The 14,720-nt window shown below is 53.0% G+C and overlaps 1 protein-coding gene across 1 annotated transcript in view; it reads left to right on the plus strand.

Moving 5' to 3' along the window:
* LOC143696053 (uncharacterized) overlaps positions 1–14,285 on the plus strand; it is a 1,205,294-nt gene extending 1,191,009 nt beyond the window's left edge. Inside the window, 1 exon segment of the mRNA XM_077191259.1 lies at positions 13,144–14,285. Within this exon segment, the coding sequence (XP_077047374.1) occupies positions 13,144–13,707 (564 nt within the window). The 3' untranslated portion in view covers positions 13,708–14,285.
* The last annotated feature ends 435 nt before the right edge of the window (positions 14,286–14,720 follow it).

A 14,720-nucleotide genomic window follows, 5' to 3' on the forward strand; every position in this document is an offset into this window, starting at 1 on the left:
CCGGCCCAGCCAAAGTGGCCCAGCTTGGAAGGAATCCCTGGCCCCAGGTGTCTGAGACAGCCCGCACAGGATCTTTAGGAAGGGCTCAGAGCATCAGCAAATGCTGCCCGGCTCTGCGGGCTCAGTCCTATCCCCATACCTTTGCTCGAGAGCATTTGAATTTCTAAATGAGAATCATTTGAAGGGAGGGGATTGACATTTTCCATTTCACAGAAGGCTTCTGCCTTCCTTAGCAGACACCTCTCTTTTCAAACCAAGACAATTGTTTCTCATCTTGCAGATCCGCACTTGCTGGGCAGCCCCGTTTTACACCCAGGGCCTGGAGAACCATTGCCAGCAACTGGGAAAATCCTAGCTGCTCCATCCTCCCAGAGATGAGGTCTCCAAATTTGCCCCGAAAGTGGGTCCAGCTTTTAGAGGCCAAAAAGAGCAAGTCCCAGTGACTTGATGATAGTTTTAGCCCAGAAAGCCCTGCAGCTGATGGCACACTTGACAATCAGCAGGGGACACAGCTAGGCCAAAGCCCAGAGCTCTGCCGGGAGCCTTTCTCCTCAAATACCCTTCAAACAAAGCTCCATGCAAGTCAGTTGGGAAAGTTTCTTCAAATGATCCATTTCTGGCACTACAGAACTACACAGGGTTCTGTGAAAGATTCTAAAGCAGCTGCTCTGGAGTCCAAGAGCCAGCACTAAGAGTCCTTGACACCTATTTGTAGCTAAATCGCACTTTGGGCGGTTTGAAGGAGTTTGGAAGGAGCTAGAGAGCGGACCTCTGAGTTTCTCAGATGATGCCATTGCTTTTTCTTCTCTTCTACATAGACAGGAAGGGTGAATTTGGCTCCCATCTGCACCGCATGGCTCACAGGGCTGCAAGACTTTTAGTTACAAGAGCTTTGAAGGATTTCTTGGTCAAGAAGACACGACCAACAAGGATATTTATGTTTTGGAGCCAATCCTTCAGTATTTTGTCTTACGGACTCATGCTCTCGGGGTCTCTGGCTGGTCAGAGTGAGCCCGAGATAAGTTCCAAAGTCTCTTTTCCCAGCCTGGCGCTCAAAGAAGGAGTCAGAGCTCTTCATTTCTGGCTCTCAAGGTTGTTTCTTGGATCTTATCTATAAAATTCTTTCTCCTGCCCCAGGGCAGCGTTATCTTTTTATCCTAAAAACTCCCTGTACAATATTTACAATTACTTTCCAATACCTATCACCTAGACAGTGAGCTTCTACTCTAAACCAATCTAAAAGTGCCACCATCACAGCAGAAGATGGAGGCCAAGAAGAAGAAGAAGAAAAAGAAGGAGAAAGGCTGGACAAGCCCAGATTCCTCCATCTTGCCCCCTGAAGCCCCATTCTAAAAACCCCAACAATCTATTTTTACCCTGGGATAAATTCACTATCATTCTACTGGAACTTTGGCAGCTTGTCATTCTTCCTACAAGGTTGGTAATTGATTTTTCCAAGGGCTAAATCAAAGGCACAGGGGTCTTGGGCTCTGTGCCAGGGTCTCTGAATGCCCTGGGCAGGGGCTCGAGTCCTCCAGGGCAGCCAGAGGAATTTCCTGTGTTCCCACATCATGCCACAGTGTAAGCTGTAAGCTTCCTTAGCCAATCGTGTTATGACACACAAACCTCCAGCACTGCATCCTAGACTTCTTGTTTACCATTGGAACTACTTTGATATTTTCTAGATCTTGAACTCTAAACCACTAAACTTTCCTCCACTTCAACTTTCCTCCCCGTGTGTGGTGGTTTGACAGGAAATATGTTTTCTGGGATGCTGTGGTTAGGCAAATGGATGTTCTGATTTTAATATTGGCACCTAATGTGGCCTCCTGGGCATTGGACACATCTCTGAGAACACAGGGGTTAAAAGCAGAGCACTCATGGGGGAAGTTCTCTTGGGTTTCCGTGGGGAAAGAGTTCGGGTCTCTGCCCCGGCCCAGCTGCTGGCTGGGCGGGCGGAGGGGAAAAGCCATGTGGCCGGGAGAGGTAGGCCTGAGCCCGGGGCTGGAAGGGTGGAAGAGAGAGAGAGAGACACCGGGAGCCATCGGGCAGCCCCCCGGGAGACAGAGAGAGAGAGAGAGAGAGAGCCGGTGCCTGGGACTGTGACCTTGAACCTTGATAAACATGGGCCTGTGCCGGCAGCACGGCTGGGACGGAGAAGAAGGGGGGGTGCAGCCGGCCGCTTGTAGGAGCTTTTAACCCCTTTTTGGAGAATGAGAACTTTACAGAACATTGACCTTTCCTAGAAGATAGAGTGGAAGATGAAGAAGGAAATGGGCAAGTGTGAGAGAGGTCTGGGCAAGTGAGAGATGTTGGAAGAATAGAGAAGAATCTTAGTGGGAAGAGATGATGGAGTGGCTTTTGCTGGACTCTTTTTGTACAGCCATGGACAGAACCATGTTCCTTGTGACACAGAGACTGCATCCAGGGGGAGGCAATGCCTCAGGACCAAGAGGGTTCAGTGTTGGTGCCCCTCGGCCCCAGGGGGTGAAATATGGGGGGGACAGGTGTCCCAAAGGAGAGACTGTGCCCTTTTTGGATCGGGACAAAGCATCCTTAAAAAGACAACCCTAGAAGCAGCTCTGGTCCATGTTCAGTGGTGAGAGCGCTGGACATGAAAGGAAGAGGTCCCCATTGGCACAAGAAGGACTCCTTCTCCTCTTGATGAACTGAGGATTGAGTATTCTGCATGGTGGTGCCAGACTGAGAGTCGATGATTTGGGGGATGTGTTGTGTTGGGAATTTGGTGGGGAGGAGGAGGAGATGTATTTGTGAAGTTTTCATTTTCCTTGTGTGTTTCTTTTTTTTTTTTCTTTTTTTCTTTTCCCTTGTAGTTTAGTTAATAATTTTTTTTTCCTAAGTGGGAGCCTGCTGTGCTTATTCCTGGTCCCATCTCACAGCAGAAACCAGGGAGAGGGTATTCTCATGGGGGCACTGGCATTGTGCCAGTGTCAAACCATGACACAGTGTAGGGGGTTTTGCTGCTTAAGGGGGAGCCAGGGGCTGCCTCAGCAGTTCCTACTCTCATCTGGTCATTTGGGTTGGCCTTGACATCCCAAGTATGGCTTTGTCAGCCTGAGATGCAGGAGAGGGGTTTCATTCTTCACTTCCATGTATCCACAAGCCCTGGTTTTGACAATAATTCAGAAATTTGGGGAAGAACAGACAAATGAATGAAACAGTGTGGCCAAGCAGATGCAGAGACAAGGAGATGAGCAGCAGGGTGCTGGAAAGGAGCCCTGCTCTGAGGCTGATCCACTCCTCTGTGCCCCTCGGCAAGGTGGGGAAGGGGCTGTAAAGCCCCGTTTGAGCTGAAAGCACGAAGCAACTGCAGTTCCCCCATCTTCCGAGGGCAGAGAGAAGCGAGCACGGCGCGGAATTGCAAAGCACAGCCCTGCAGCCCCGCGCTGCCCTCTCCCTCTTTCTCCATGCGCGCAGCCCAGCGGTGGCCACAGGGCAGGGTGACCCCGCCGCCCGCGGCCGCCCGCACCCGGCACAGGCGGCGATCGCCAGCCCCCCGCAGCATCTGGGGCTCAGGCTGCCTCTTGCCGGGCACCTCATCGCTCTCCATCCATGCTGCTGGTCCGGGATGAGCCTGCGGCCGCCCAGAGCAGCATCTGCCCGCGGCAGGAGCAGCGCTGCCGGCCCCGGGCTGCGAGCGGGCGGCCCCGGCCGATGCTTCCCGAGCGGCTGCAGGCGCTTGGAGTGAGAAAGGAATGTTCTTCCTGTGCCGCCCCATCCCCTTTCAGAGCCCTGCGTTTCCCAGCCGGCCGGATGATTCCCTTCCCAATATATTCTTCCCTTCAGCTGTCTGTCACTATTTCAGGGGTTTCTCTAGCCTGTAGTAACATAGTCAGTCTTTATGCTGGCTTAGGGGAAACATTTCCCTGCAAGACTCAGAGCTTGAGCTCATCTCCTTGCCCCAGTGAGGGATTCACCTGCAAAGTGCATGCAGGCGCCTCTGTGACTTTTTTGGATGCAGCTCTTGGAAGAGGCTGCCCAGAGAAGCTGTGGCTGCCCCCGGATCCCTGGGAGTGTCCAAGGCCAGACTGGAAGGAGCTTGGAGCAATAGGATAGTGGAAGGCGGTGGAATGAATGATCTTTAGTGTCCCTTCCCACCCAAACCATTCTGGGATTCTGTGATTTGTCTCTGCTTAGGCATGTCCATGCGGACACCTGAGGCTTGGGCTTTCATGCCACCCTTTCCCACTGGAGTGGCAGGAAATGGGCTGGCTTGGTGGTCTTTTGAGAGCTGCTGAAATCCAGACACAGCAGCCCTCACCCTGAAGAAAGGCAAGGCTGTTCCATTTCCTTGTTACTGCTGCCAGATTTTGGAGCCTCATTCTCTGCAGCCAGAAGAAGAAACACTTCACCCACTGAGTGGCCAGCACGGAGGGAAGGAGAGCAGCTGTGTGCTGGTGCCTGTCCTCTGCAAGGGGACACACTGTCACCCTGCCCCAGCCCTTGTGAGCCAGTCCCTGGAGAGCTGCTCTGGCCATTGCCACAAGCTCCTGGAGCTTGGTCCAAGGTTTGTTGCAGTGCAATGGATGGCTAGACGATGGCTTAATAAACTGAAGACCTAAGAAGAATTAAAAAAAAAAAAATTAGGAAATAAAGAAGAAACAAGAAGCATAAGAAGGGTTTAGGCCAGAGAAGTGATCTTTCCAAAGCTGGGCAAGGAAAGCTTCTTGATTCTGCAGGATCTTAGACTTGTGGATGATAAATGCATTTTTGTTTGGTTCAATTCTGACTTTTGCTTGCAGCATGTGATGATTTTTAACCCAAAATATGCCAGAAACTGAGCTGCACTTTTGCTATCCTGCACAGGCTCCCCCCAGATCCTCTCTACAGCATCACTCGGAGCTCTCAGTAGTGCTGTTTTAGGCATAGAAACATTTGGGGTGTGCAGGTGCTGACAAAAACAGTGGGGAAGTCACAGGCTAGGCTCCAAACACTTGAAAGCTCTGTTTTACAGTGATCACAGTGACCTTCCATGGGTGAGAGAGAGGAGGTTTGAGCCTCTTCAAAACATCCACTCCACCTGCAGTTTCCCAAAGAGGAAGATCTTCCCTGGGAGCCTCGCACAGGGTGAAACACTCTCACTGCAGCTGAGGGCAGAGGTTGTGTTTAAACAGGAGGGTGAGGAGCAGGCTCACTCAGCCATGCCATGTGCATGAAAAGCAGCTCCAGAGCTTCTGGTCGGATTTTTCAGCAGCTCACAGGGCCATGGAGTTGCTGGATGTGTTTTTGTGACCCCCCTCACCCAGAGCATGAGCCCTCTGCTCATTTGGCAGAGAGAGCAAGTGACCAAGGCATCTGGTGGATCTTCAGGGTGAGCTTTGAGAGCAAAGCCCTTGGACACATACACACACACAAAGGTGGTGCCTGCCAGCAAAAACCTTGGCTTTTTTTCAGTATGGGAAGATACATCCCAGGATTGGCTCATTCCCACAACCTCAGCACAAACTCAGAGCAACACAGGGGAGTACTCTGAAAAGCATGGGCTTTGCATTTTGGACACCTCTCCAAGCCCATGTGAAGGATTCCCTGGGGAATGTACTCCTGGCTCTATCCATACTGACTGCACAGTCACTCCTGGCCTTGCCACAGCTTTCTTTGTCCAAGTGTGGGTGGCTGTGGCTTTTGTGTCCCAAAGGGGACAGTCCTCCACTTCATAGCTGTGTTTTCTTCACTGAGTGGATTATTTGCTTCACTCCTGAGGTGAAAACCAGCGTGCATAGAAAACAGGCAAAATTGGTTTGGGGAATAAAATCAGGGAATGATGGGGTGGAAAAATGGCAAAAATAGGCAGAAAACTGGCCTGGCAGTATCAATGTAATTCTTAGGGCTAAGAACCAGCAGGTGACAAACAGGTGCCGTTTTTCTGGGATAAAAGGATCCGTGCCACTTCAAATAGCATAAAGAACTTGCCTGTGGCTGGGTCTCCATGGGCTGTGCCTCTCTCCCTTGAAGCCATCCATGCGGGAGTGTGACAGCACCAAGGGCAGTCCCAGGTGTCCCTGTGCCTCGTGTCACTGTCCTTGGCGGACCAGCTGTCCCCTTTGTGGCCTGGCATGTGGCACGGGGGGCTCAGAGCCCGGCAGGGCCGCGCAGCCGGAGCAGCAGGGCTCCCACCGCCCCGTCCCGCAACGCTTTGTCCTTGGCTGCCGCTCTCGGTGCGCGGACAAAGACCTACGAGCCAACAGGAATCATCCTTTGGAGTCTGCACTGACAGCATGGAGAAACACTGATGGGATCATTTAATAAAATCCACACTGTTTCCTTGGGGAAGCTGAATAAACAGCGCTATCAGGAGCTGCCGCAGCCAGCCGTTGAAGGCCAGCAGTGCGTGCTGCTGGGATCGTGCTCCTTGCACGCGGAGGGAGGCAGGGAGCTGGATCCAAGGGCTCATTAATCAAACGGGAGTTTGGCTCCGCTTTGGCCCACATGGAAGCCGGGATGCTGCACAAACACACCCTTCCCTTTGGCCGTGAGCTGGCCACCTCCTCAGGCCAGCTGCAGGTGAGGGATGCACAGAGGAATGTGTGACGCCTCTTGTTTGCATTCCCCCTCACATCCAGGGAGGAGCCCGGGTCCCTCTGTGGCTGGTCCTGGCTGAGAATCCCCCTTGCTGCTCTTTCTGTGGAGAGCAGCTCAGTTAATCCGTGCCAGCTTCTTCTCCTCCTGCCCACTGTTGTCTGGGGACTGCCAACCCCCCGTCCCTGCTTGACACGTTTGGAGTAAGGCTGGGTGTGGACGTGTTCATGGAATCACAGAATCCCCAAATGGTTCAGGCTGGAAAGGATCTTAAAGCTCATCCAGTCCCACCCCCTGCCACAGGACACCTTCCACCATCCCAGATTGCTCCAAGCCCATCCAGCCTGGCATGGAACATTTCCAGGGATGGGGCAGCCACAACATCCACACCCACAAATATTAATGAATGTTGGACTTGAGACAGCACCTAAATCCATTCCTCCTTTATTAAGCTGATCCTAAGATGCATTATGATCCAGGGGAATCAAGGAGTTCTCAATGCCTACCCTTGTATCTCTGTTCTTGGAGTCATGTCACTGAGAACTTCAGTGTTTGTTTAAAAACTTTTCTCAGATAAGGTGTGAAGCCTGAGATCACTTTCAAGACTCAAAATTTTGCTCTCAAGAAAATTAGCTTTTAAAAAATGCCGTGGTTTGAGCCAGTGTCACAGTTTCAGGGAGTTTCAGGTGAGGAGTCCACAGCCCCATCAGTGCCAAGCCTTCCCTTCTAAGAACATCTTCCCCCCCTTTTCCTCCTTTCCCACCTTAAAGAAGAAGCTGAGGAAGCTGGAGCCAGTGCTGCTGTTGCCATCACTGCTTCTGGAATTTCCTTGGCAAGTGTGGCTTTTCTCCCATTTCTGTCCCTGCTGACTTCATCCTTTCAGCCCCTCTCCTACTTCTGGAGGTCTTGGTGGGCTCCATCCTCCAAAACCTCAACTGGCCTTTTAGGAAATCTAACATTTCTTCCTGTGAGTCCTCCGTTGAAAGCTTGTGGCCATTGCACCTTTCAGTGAGGCCAAAAACCTCAATTTATATCACTACAACTTACTTCTGACTCCCACAATTAGTTAATCTTGCATTGATGACTGCCCATTCTCAACCATGGGTCTGGTGCTGGGACATTCGGTGCATTCAGACCAAGGGGTCTCCTGACTTTCCTTAGTCTTTGGGTTTGGACTCTGTCCTGGTGCAGTTTTCATCAGATTTGGACCAGAGGGTGCTGGACACTGGAACAGACTCCCCAGGGAATGGTCCCAGCCCCTGTGAATTCAAGGAATGTTTGGACAAGGCTCTCAGACCTGTGGTGGGATGTCCTGCGCAGGGCCATGAGTCAGACTCATGATCCCTGTGAGTCCCTTCCAGCTCAGGATATTCTTGGATTTGTTGGAGTCAGTCATGGATATGGACAAGACACCTCAGGGTGGATCCCTTTCTCTGCTCTCTGCTATTCTGCTCTTTCCTGGCTATCTCCAAGAAAATTGCTCTGCACTAATCTTTTTTTATCAATTGCAGCAGCTTGCTGGGCTTTCTTCTAAATCTTCCAGATGTCTTTGATCAGCCATGCAAAACACTTTTCATTTTCTCCTGAACTTTGCTTTTCTCTTGAATAAAAAGTGCAGCCAGACTTGCTTAAGAGGTTTTCTTGAGGCAGTACCACTTTCCTTTCTGTCTTATGGACCGTGTTTTGCCTTTTAATTTCACCAACGTGACACCTTGGTAGGACAGGGCCAGGTGATTTCCTCATTTGGATCCAGTGGGGCTGGGATTTCCAGCCCTAAACTCCTTGGACTCTGGCACCAAAAATCGATCATAACATCACACAGCAGCTTCTCCCTTTTAAACTTTCTCTGAAATAACCAAAACAGCTCTTAAAATTCCTTTCGCTTACAGCTTACACTGTGGCATGAGTGTCTCATATCTCGCGACCCCTCCCGAGACCCCTCTTAGGACCCATCCGCACCCCCCAGGTCCCCCCACAGTGCCCCAGGACCCCTCCCCAGACCCCCCAAACCCCCGGACCCCTCCCCAAAGCCCCCCCAGACCCCCCGGACCCTCCCCCGCCCCCCCCCGATCCCCTCTCAGGCCCCTCCCGCTCCTGTCCCGAGCCCGGGGGGTCCCGGCGGCGGCGGGGAAGGGGGCGCCGCTTCCGGCTCGCCTCTGATTGGCTGGGACGGCGCAGGGGAGGCGGGCCTTGCTGAGGGAAGCCGCGCCGTGATTGGTTAGTTCAGGGATGTGCAGCGCGCTGATTGGTTGGTTCGGGGCGGGGCGCGCCGCCATTGCTGGGAGCCCGCACACGCGGTGGAGGCGCGAGATTGTGAGGGAGAGCGGAGCTGAGGTGGGGCCGGGGGCAAACTGGGGGGGTTTGGGGCGGGTCTGAGGGGAAATTGGGGATTTTTAGGGGCATCGACGGGAAACACGAGGTTGTGCGGTGGGTTTGGGGGGAATGAGGGGGTCTGAGGGGGCTTTGGTGGGTCTGAGGGGGCTTTAGGGAGCTTTGGGGGGAGCTTGAGAGCGTCTGGAGCGTTCTCAGGTGGGTTTAGGGGGAACTGAGGGGAATTGGGAGAGTCTGGGGGGATTTTGGGGGATTGCGAGAGGAACTGGGCGGTTGTGAGTGGATCTGGGCGGTTCTGAGGTGGGTCTGGGGAACTTCGAGGAGTCTGAGGCGATTTCATGAGGTTTGGGGGGATTGAGGGGTCCGAGGGGGATTTGGGGCAGTCTGATGGATTTGGGGGCGTCTCAGGTGGGTCTGGGGTGAATTTTGGGGAGAACTGGGGGGTTTGAGGGTCCTGGGGAGGTTTTTGGGGTCCTGGGGAGGGTTTGGGGGTCCAGAGAGGTTCTGGGCCAACACTGGGGGACTCTGGGGAGTTTGGGGTTCCTGGAGGGGTCCTGGGGGAGATTTGGGGGTCCCGGGGGGTCCCAGGCCCACCCTGAACCGGGGTCTGGGGGTTTCGGGGGGAGGGGGCACTGCAGGGGTTCCCCCTCCCCCGTTTTTGGGGGGTCTCCCATGGTGCCCCCTCCCCAAAAAGCTCCCAGGGCCCCCTGAAGTGGCTCCTTTCCACCGGCCGGTGCCCCCTGATCCAGGACGGCCCCACTGAGGCTAGGGGGGTTTGTGGGGATTTTGGGGATTTTGAGAGGGTTTTTGGGGATTTGGGGGTGGCTTTTTTGGGAGATTTTCTTGGGAGTTCGGGGGGAATTATTGGGGTTTTGTGATGGCAATGTGATTTTGGGGGATTTTGTTGATTTGGGGTGTTTTGGATTTTTGGTGTTTTGTTGGGGTTGTGTAGGTTTTTTGGGGAAGGATTTATTGAAAAATTGGGGAGTTTTTTAAATTTTGCTGAGTTCCACTGGGATGTTTGGAGATTCTCTGGGGTTTTTGAGGTTTATCTTGTAATTTTTGGGGATTTTGTGGGGTTTTAGTGGAATTTTAGGGGGGCTTTGGGGCAGTCCCTGGGTGTGGGGAAGGGCTGAGAGGCACCAAAATCTCCTTAAAAGCCGTGAAAGCCCCAATAAAACCCACAAAATCCCAATTAAACCTCTCAAAATCCCATTAGAACACTCTAGAATCCAAATAAAAGCCCACAAAATCCTTTGGAATCCCAAAAACCCCAAAAATCCAAATTAAACGCGGCAAATCCCTCAAAGATGTCCCCAAAATCAGAAAAAATCACAAAAAATCTTCCCCAAGATCCAAAGAAATCCTGGCAACACCCAAAACCCCCAAATCCCACCAAAAATCCCCAAATCCCCAATGAATCCCCCTGAATGCCACCACAATTCCAATAAAATGCCCCAAAATCTCCTAAAAATCCCAATAAAACCCCAGGAATTTCTGAGAATCCCAAAAAATCCCAACAAAATCCCAGTAAAACCCCCAAAATTCAAAAAGAGACTCAAGAAATTTCAATAAACCCCCAACCACCCCCAGAAAAACTCCCCCTCAAAATGCCAAGAAAATCCCCCAAAATCCAAACCCCCAAAATCCACAAAACCAGCCACTCCCAGTCAATCCCAGTGTGATTCCAGTCGCTCTCAGTGAGATCCCAGTGTAACCCAGCATGGACTCAGCTGCTCTCACTGGGATCCCAGTGTGATCCCAGTTGCTCCCAGCATAATTCCAGCTGTTCCCAGTTCCTCCCATGATGATCCCAGTTGCCCCAAGAATAGTCCCAGTCCCTCCCAGCAGGGTCCCAGTCGTGCCCAGTTGCCTCCAGGGTAGATTCAGTTTCCCCCAGCATCGTCCCAGTTGCTCCCAGCATGGTCCCAGCTGTTCCCAGTGTGGTTCCAGTGCCCCCAGTATGGTTAGAGACACTCCCAGTATGTTTCAGTAAGCTCCAGTTTGATCCCAGTCACATGCCAGCCCTCCCAGTGTGGTCCCAGTATAATCCCAGTTGCTTCCAGTCTCTCCCAGTATGGTCCCAGCATGGTTCCAGTTGCTTCCTAGATCAGCCCAGTCAGTCCCAGTATGATGCCATTTGCTGCCAGCGTGCTCCCAGTTGCTCCCAGTCAGGCCCAGTCTGGGGGATGATGTGCAGGGTGTGCTCCCAGTCCCTCTCAGATCCTCCCAGTATTAGTCCAGTCCCTCCCCGTATGATCCAAATATGGCCCCAGTGTGCTCCCAGTCCCTGCCAGTATGAACCAGTTGTGCTCCACATGGTTCCAGTTGCTCTCTTTCACCCTCACTTTTGTTCCAGTCACTCCCAGTATGTCCCAGTGTAGCCCAGTTCCCTCCAGCGTCTTTGCAGTTCCTTCCAGTATGATCCCATTTGCTCCCAAGCACTCCCAGTCAGCCTCAGTGGAGTGGCACTCACTGCCAGAATGATCCCAGTCAGCTCCAGCATGATCCCAGTTCACCCCAGTATAAGCCCAGCAGTTTCCAATCACCCCCAGCATGCACCCATTCAGTTCCAGTTCCTCCCAGTTGCTCCTAGCATGTCCCCAGTTGTTCACAGCTACTCCCAGTAATACTCAGCACCATCCCAGTTCATCCCAGTAAATCCCATTTGTCCCTAACATGGTCTCAAGTGCCCCCCACAGGCTCCTACTCACTCCCAGTATGATCCCAGTGTCCCTAGGTGCAATCACAGTCTGCCCTGATACGGCAGTATGATCCCAGTATGATGTCAGTACAAAGCCAGTACAGCCCCAGTCGCTCCCAGTCCGTCCCAGTGCAGCCCAGTCCCTGGCAGTGCTGCCACTGCTGGGATCCCCCAGGCCTGTGTGCGTTCCCCCCTGGCGGATGTGCCGAGAGGAGCCCCAAGGGCTGGCAGGGGCCAGGCAGGGTCCCCAGCAAGGCCCAGTTTGGATGTGCAGCCCCCAGTTTGCCCAGTTTGCCTCTCCTTTGGCCCGGGTTCCCCCCGCCCGCAGCGGCTGGGAGCAGCCGAGAGCCCCGCGCTGCCCATGCCGACCTGGCCCGGCTCCATGGCCGCTGCTGCCGCGGGCTGCGAGGGCTGCGGGAACGGGGCACCGAGGGTGTGGCTGCTGCTGGGGGAGGAGGAGGAGGGAGGGAAGGGCAGGGATGGAGGGGGAGGAGGAGGCGGGGTAAGGGGGGAGAAGGAGGGGGAGGGATGGAAGGGGCGGGATGGAAGAGGAGCAGGAGGTGGGGATAAGACAGGGGAGGAGGAGGAGGGGGGATGGAAGAGGAGGAGCTGGAGGAGAAAGAGCAGTGAAGGAGGCGGGGTTAGGGGGGAGGAGGAGAGGGAGGAAGGATGGAGGAGAAGAAGGAGGGGGAGATAAGACAGAGGAGGAGTGGGAGGAAGAGGAAGAGGAGGGACAAAGGCGGATCAAGGGTGAGCTGGGGGAACCATGCGTTCCAGCCTTGCCTGAATTCACAGCCCCCACCTGTGGGATCATCGCCTCCCTCATGGCGCAGGTAAGTGGGGAGGGGGAGTCCGGCCTGGATATTCCAGGGGTCCCTGGGTTGGGTTTTTGGGGGGATGTTTGGAGAATGAAGAAGTCCAAGGCTGAGCGGAAAAGGCCCCTCGGGGGGACATCGGGGGGTGGCGGTGGCGGCTGCGGGCAGAGGCAGCCTGGAGGAGCAGAGCCCTGTGTGCCCCAGGAGGCCAAAGTGGGGAGGCCAGAGAGGGGGGAGCGCCGCCATTGGCGGGAGCCTCAAGAGCCTGGAGAGGGGCAGGGGGGACTCCTTGGAGCCGCTGCAGCGCAGAGCAGAGAATGAGGGGAGAAGGGAGCCCGGGAGCCCAAAGAGCCCCGGCATCCCGAAATGGGGAGAGCCAAGAGGGGGCAGTGCGTCCCCAAAGACGGCCTGGGGGGATCTCGTTGCCCTTGCCTGTGGCACGGAGGCAAATCCCATGCTGTCCTTGTCCTTCCTCGCCCAGGGCAGGAGCTGAGCATGGAGAGCAGGGAGGACAAATGCCCGCGGCAGAACCTGGTGGCAGAGGCCGTTTTGAGCGGCTCCACGGCGCAGGAAGCCAACGGGGAGGAAAAGGCCCGGAGCTGCCGCACGAGGAGGGGCTGCAAACGCAGATGGCGGGGATGTGAGGGGGAAAGAGGCAGCCTGGGCCGGGAAGGCGGCCGGAGATGGAGCCAGAGCTCAGAGCTGGTGCTCCATGAGCAGCTCCATGATGGGGAGAAGCCCCACACGTGCGTGGAGTGTGGGAAGAGCTTCAGGTGGAACTCCGAGCTGATCAGGCACCAGAGGATCCACACTGGGGAACGGCCCTACGAGTGTGGGGAGTGTGGGAAGAGCTTCAGCTGCAGCTCCAGCCTGATCAGGCACCAGAGGACCCACACGGGGGAGAGGCCCTATGAGTGCTCCAAGTGTGGGAAGAGGTTTCAGACCATCTCTGATCTTCTCCTGCACTATCAGAGTCACACAGAGGAGAGGCCCTTCCAATGCCCAGACTGTGGGAAGGGATTCAAGCGTAACTTCGCCCTCATCACCCATCGGCGCATCCACACTGGGGAGAGGCCCTACGAGTGTGATAAATGCAGGAAGAGGTTTCTGACCAGCTCCAGGCTCCTCCAGCACTATTGGATTCACACAGATGAGAGGCCATTCCAATGCCCCGACTGTGGGAAGGGATTCAGGCACAACTGCACCCTCGTCACCCACCGGCGCATCCACACAGGGGAGAGGCCCTACGAGTGTCCCCAGTGTGGGAAGAGCTTCTCCTGCAGCTCTAACTTGACCAAACACCAACGGAGGCACCGGTAAGGGAAGCCCTGCGAGTGCCCCGAGTGCGGGAAGAGCTTCGTGCGCTGCTGCAGCTCCATCCCCCACTGGAGGAGGCACTTTGGGCACAGCCCTGGTCACTCACATTCCCTGTGATCCATGTTGGGGACACTCCTGGCTGCTTCTCCTTTGGTTTGACCTGAATTTTTTTCTCTTCTCCATCTCTCTGTCCTCCAAAAGTCCATTGGGATGGAACAGTCACCTCAAAACCACTCTAATTCCACTGAAAATAACTGAAGTTTAACCCAAAAAGGGCTCAATTCCACCTCAGATTGCTTGTTCCTTCCTCAAAAAACTCAATCCCATGCCAAACTCACTCCATTCCACAACTGTCAAGTTGAGATGGAGTTGGAAGGAGATTGGGAGAAGTGGGATCTCAATTTGGAGCAGTGGGATGGGGATTGTGTGGGGCTGGGTGTGTGGGATGTATTTGATAGCAAATAAAACTTTCAGAGTTACTGATTTCTGTCCCGTTCATTTTCAGTCAGTTCTGTTTGCAGAGTGCCACCTTCTCAGCTGATTCAATTCCTATAAAAATCCCATTTTTTAAATCATCTAACCCAAACAATCCAAAAACCAATATCAAAATAAAACCACCTGCACACAATTAATGTTTTAAAAATAATTTTAATTTTTCAAGAGTACTTAAGGATGTTATTAAAGTTTAATTGTTTGGTTGAAATGTCTGAGAAATTATAGTGGTGTTTGGTTTTGTGTTTAGTATATTTGTAATATGAATTGTTTAACTAAGAGGTGTTAGATTACATGTTAATTTCTTTACATATTTTTTATCTAAAGTACATTAGTCATCGAGTTAAAATTTTCAACAGGTATTTCTTGATATATAATTTGTTTATTTATATGCATTGGTAATATTATAGTAATAGTTATTGTTGGTTTGAGTTGAATCATTGTTGGAGTTGAATCATTGGAAAGAAGAGTTGAGATTTTTATATTTTATTTTTATTATAATTTATTTAATTTCAATTATTATT

The sequence above is a fragment of the Agelaius phoeniceus genome, chromosome 28 (assembly GCF_051311805.1).
Source record: "Agelaius phoeniceus isolate bAgePho1 chromosome 28, bAgePho1.hap1, whole genome shotgun sequence".
NCBI classification, from domain to species: Eukaryota; Metazoa; Chordata; class Aves; order Passeriformes; family Icteridae; genus Agelaius; species Agelaius phoeniceus.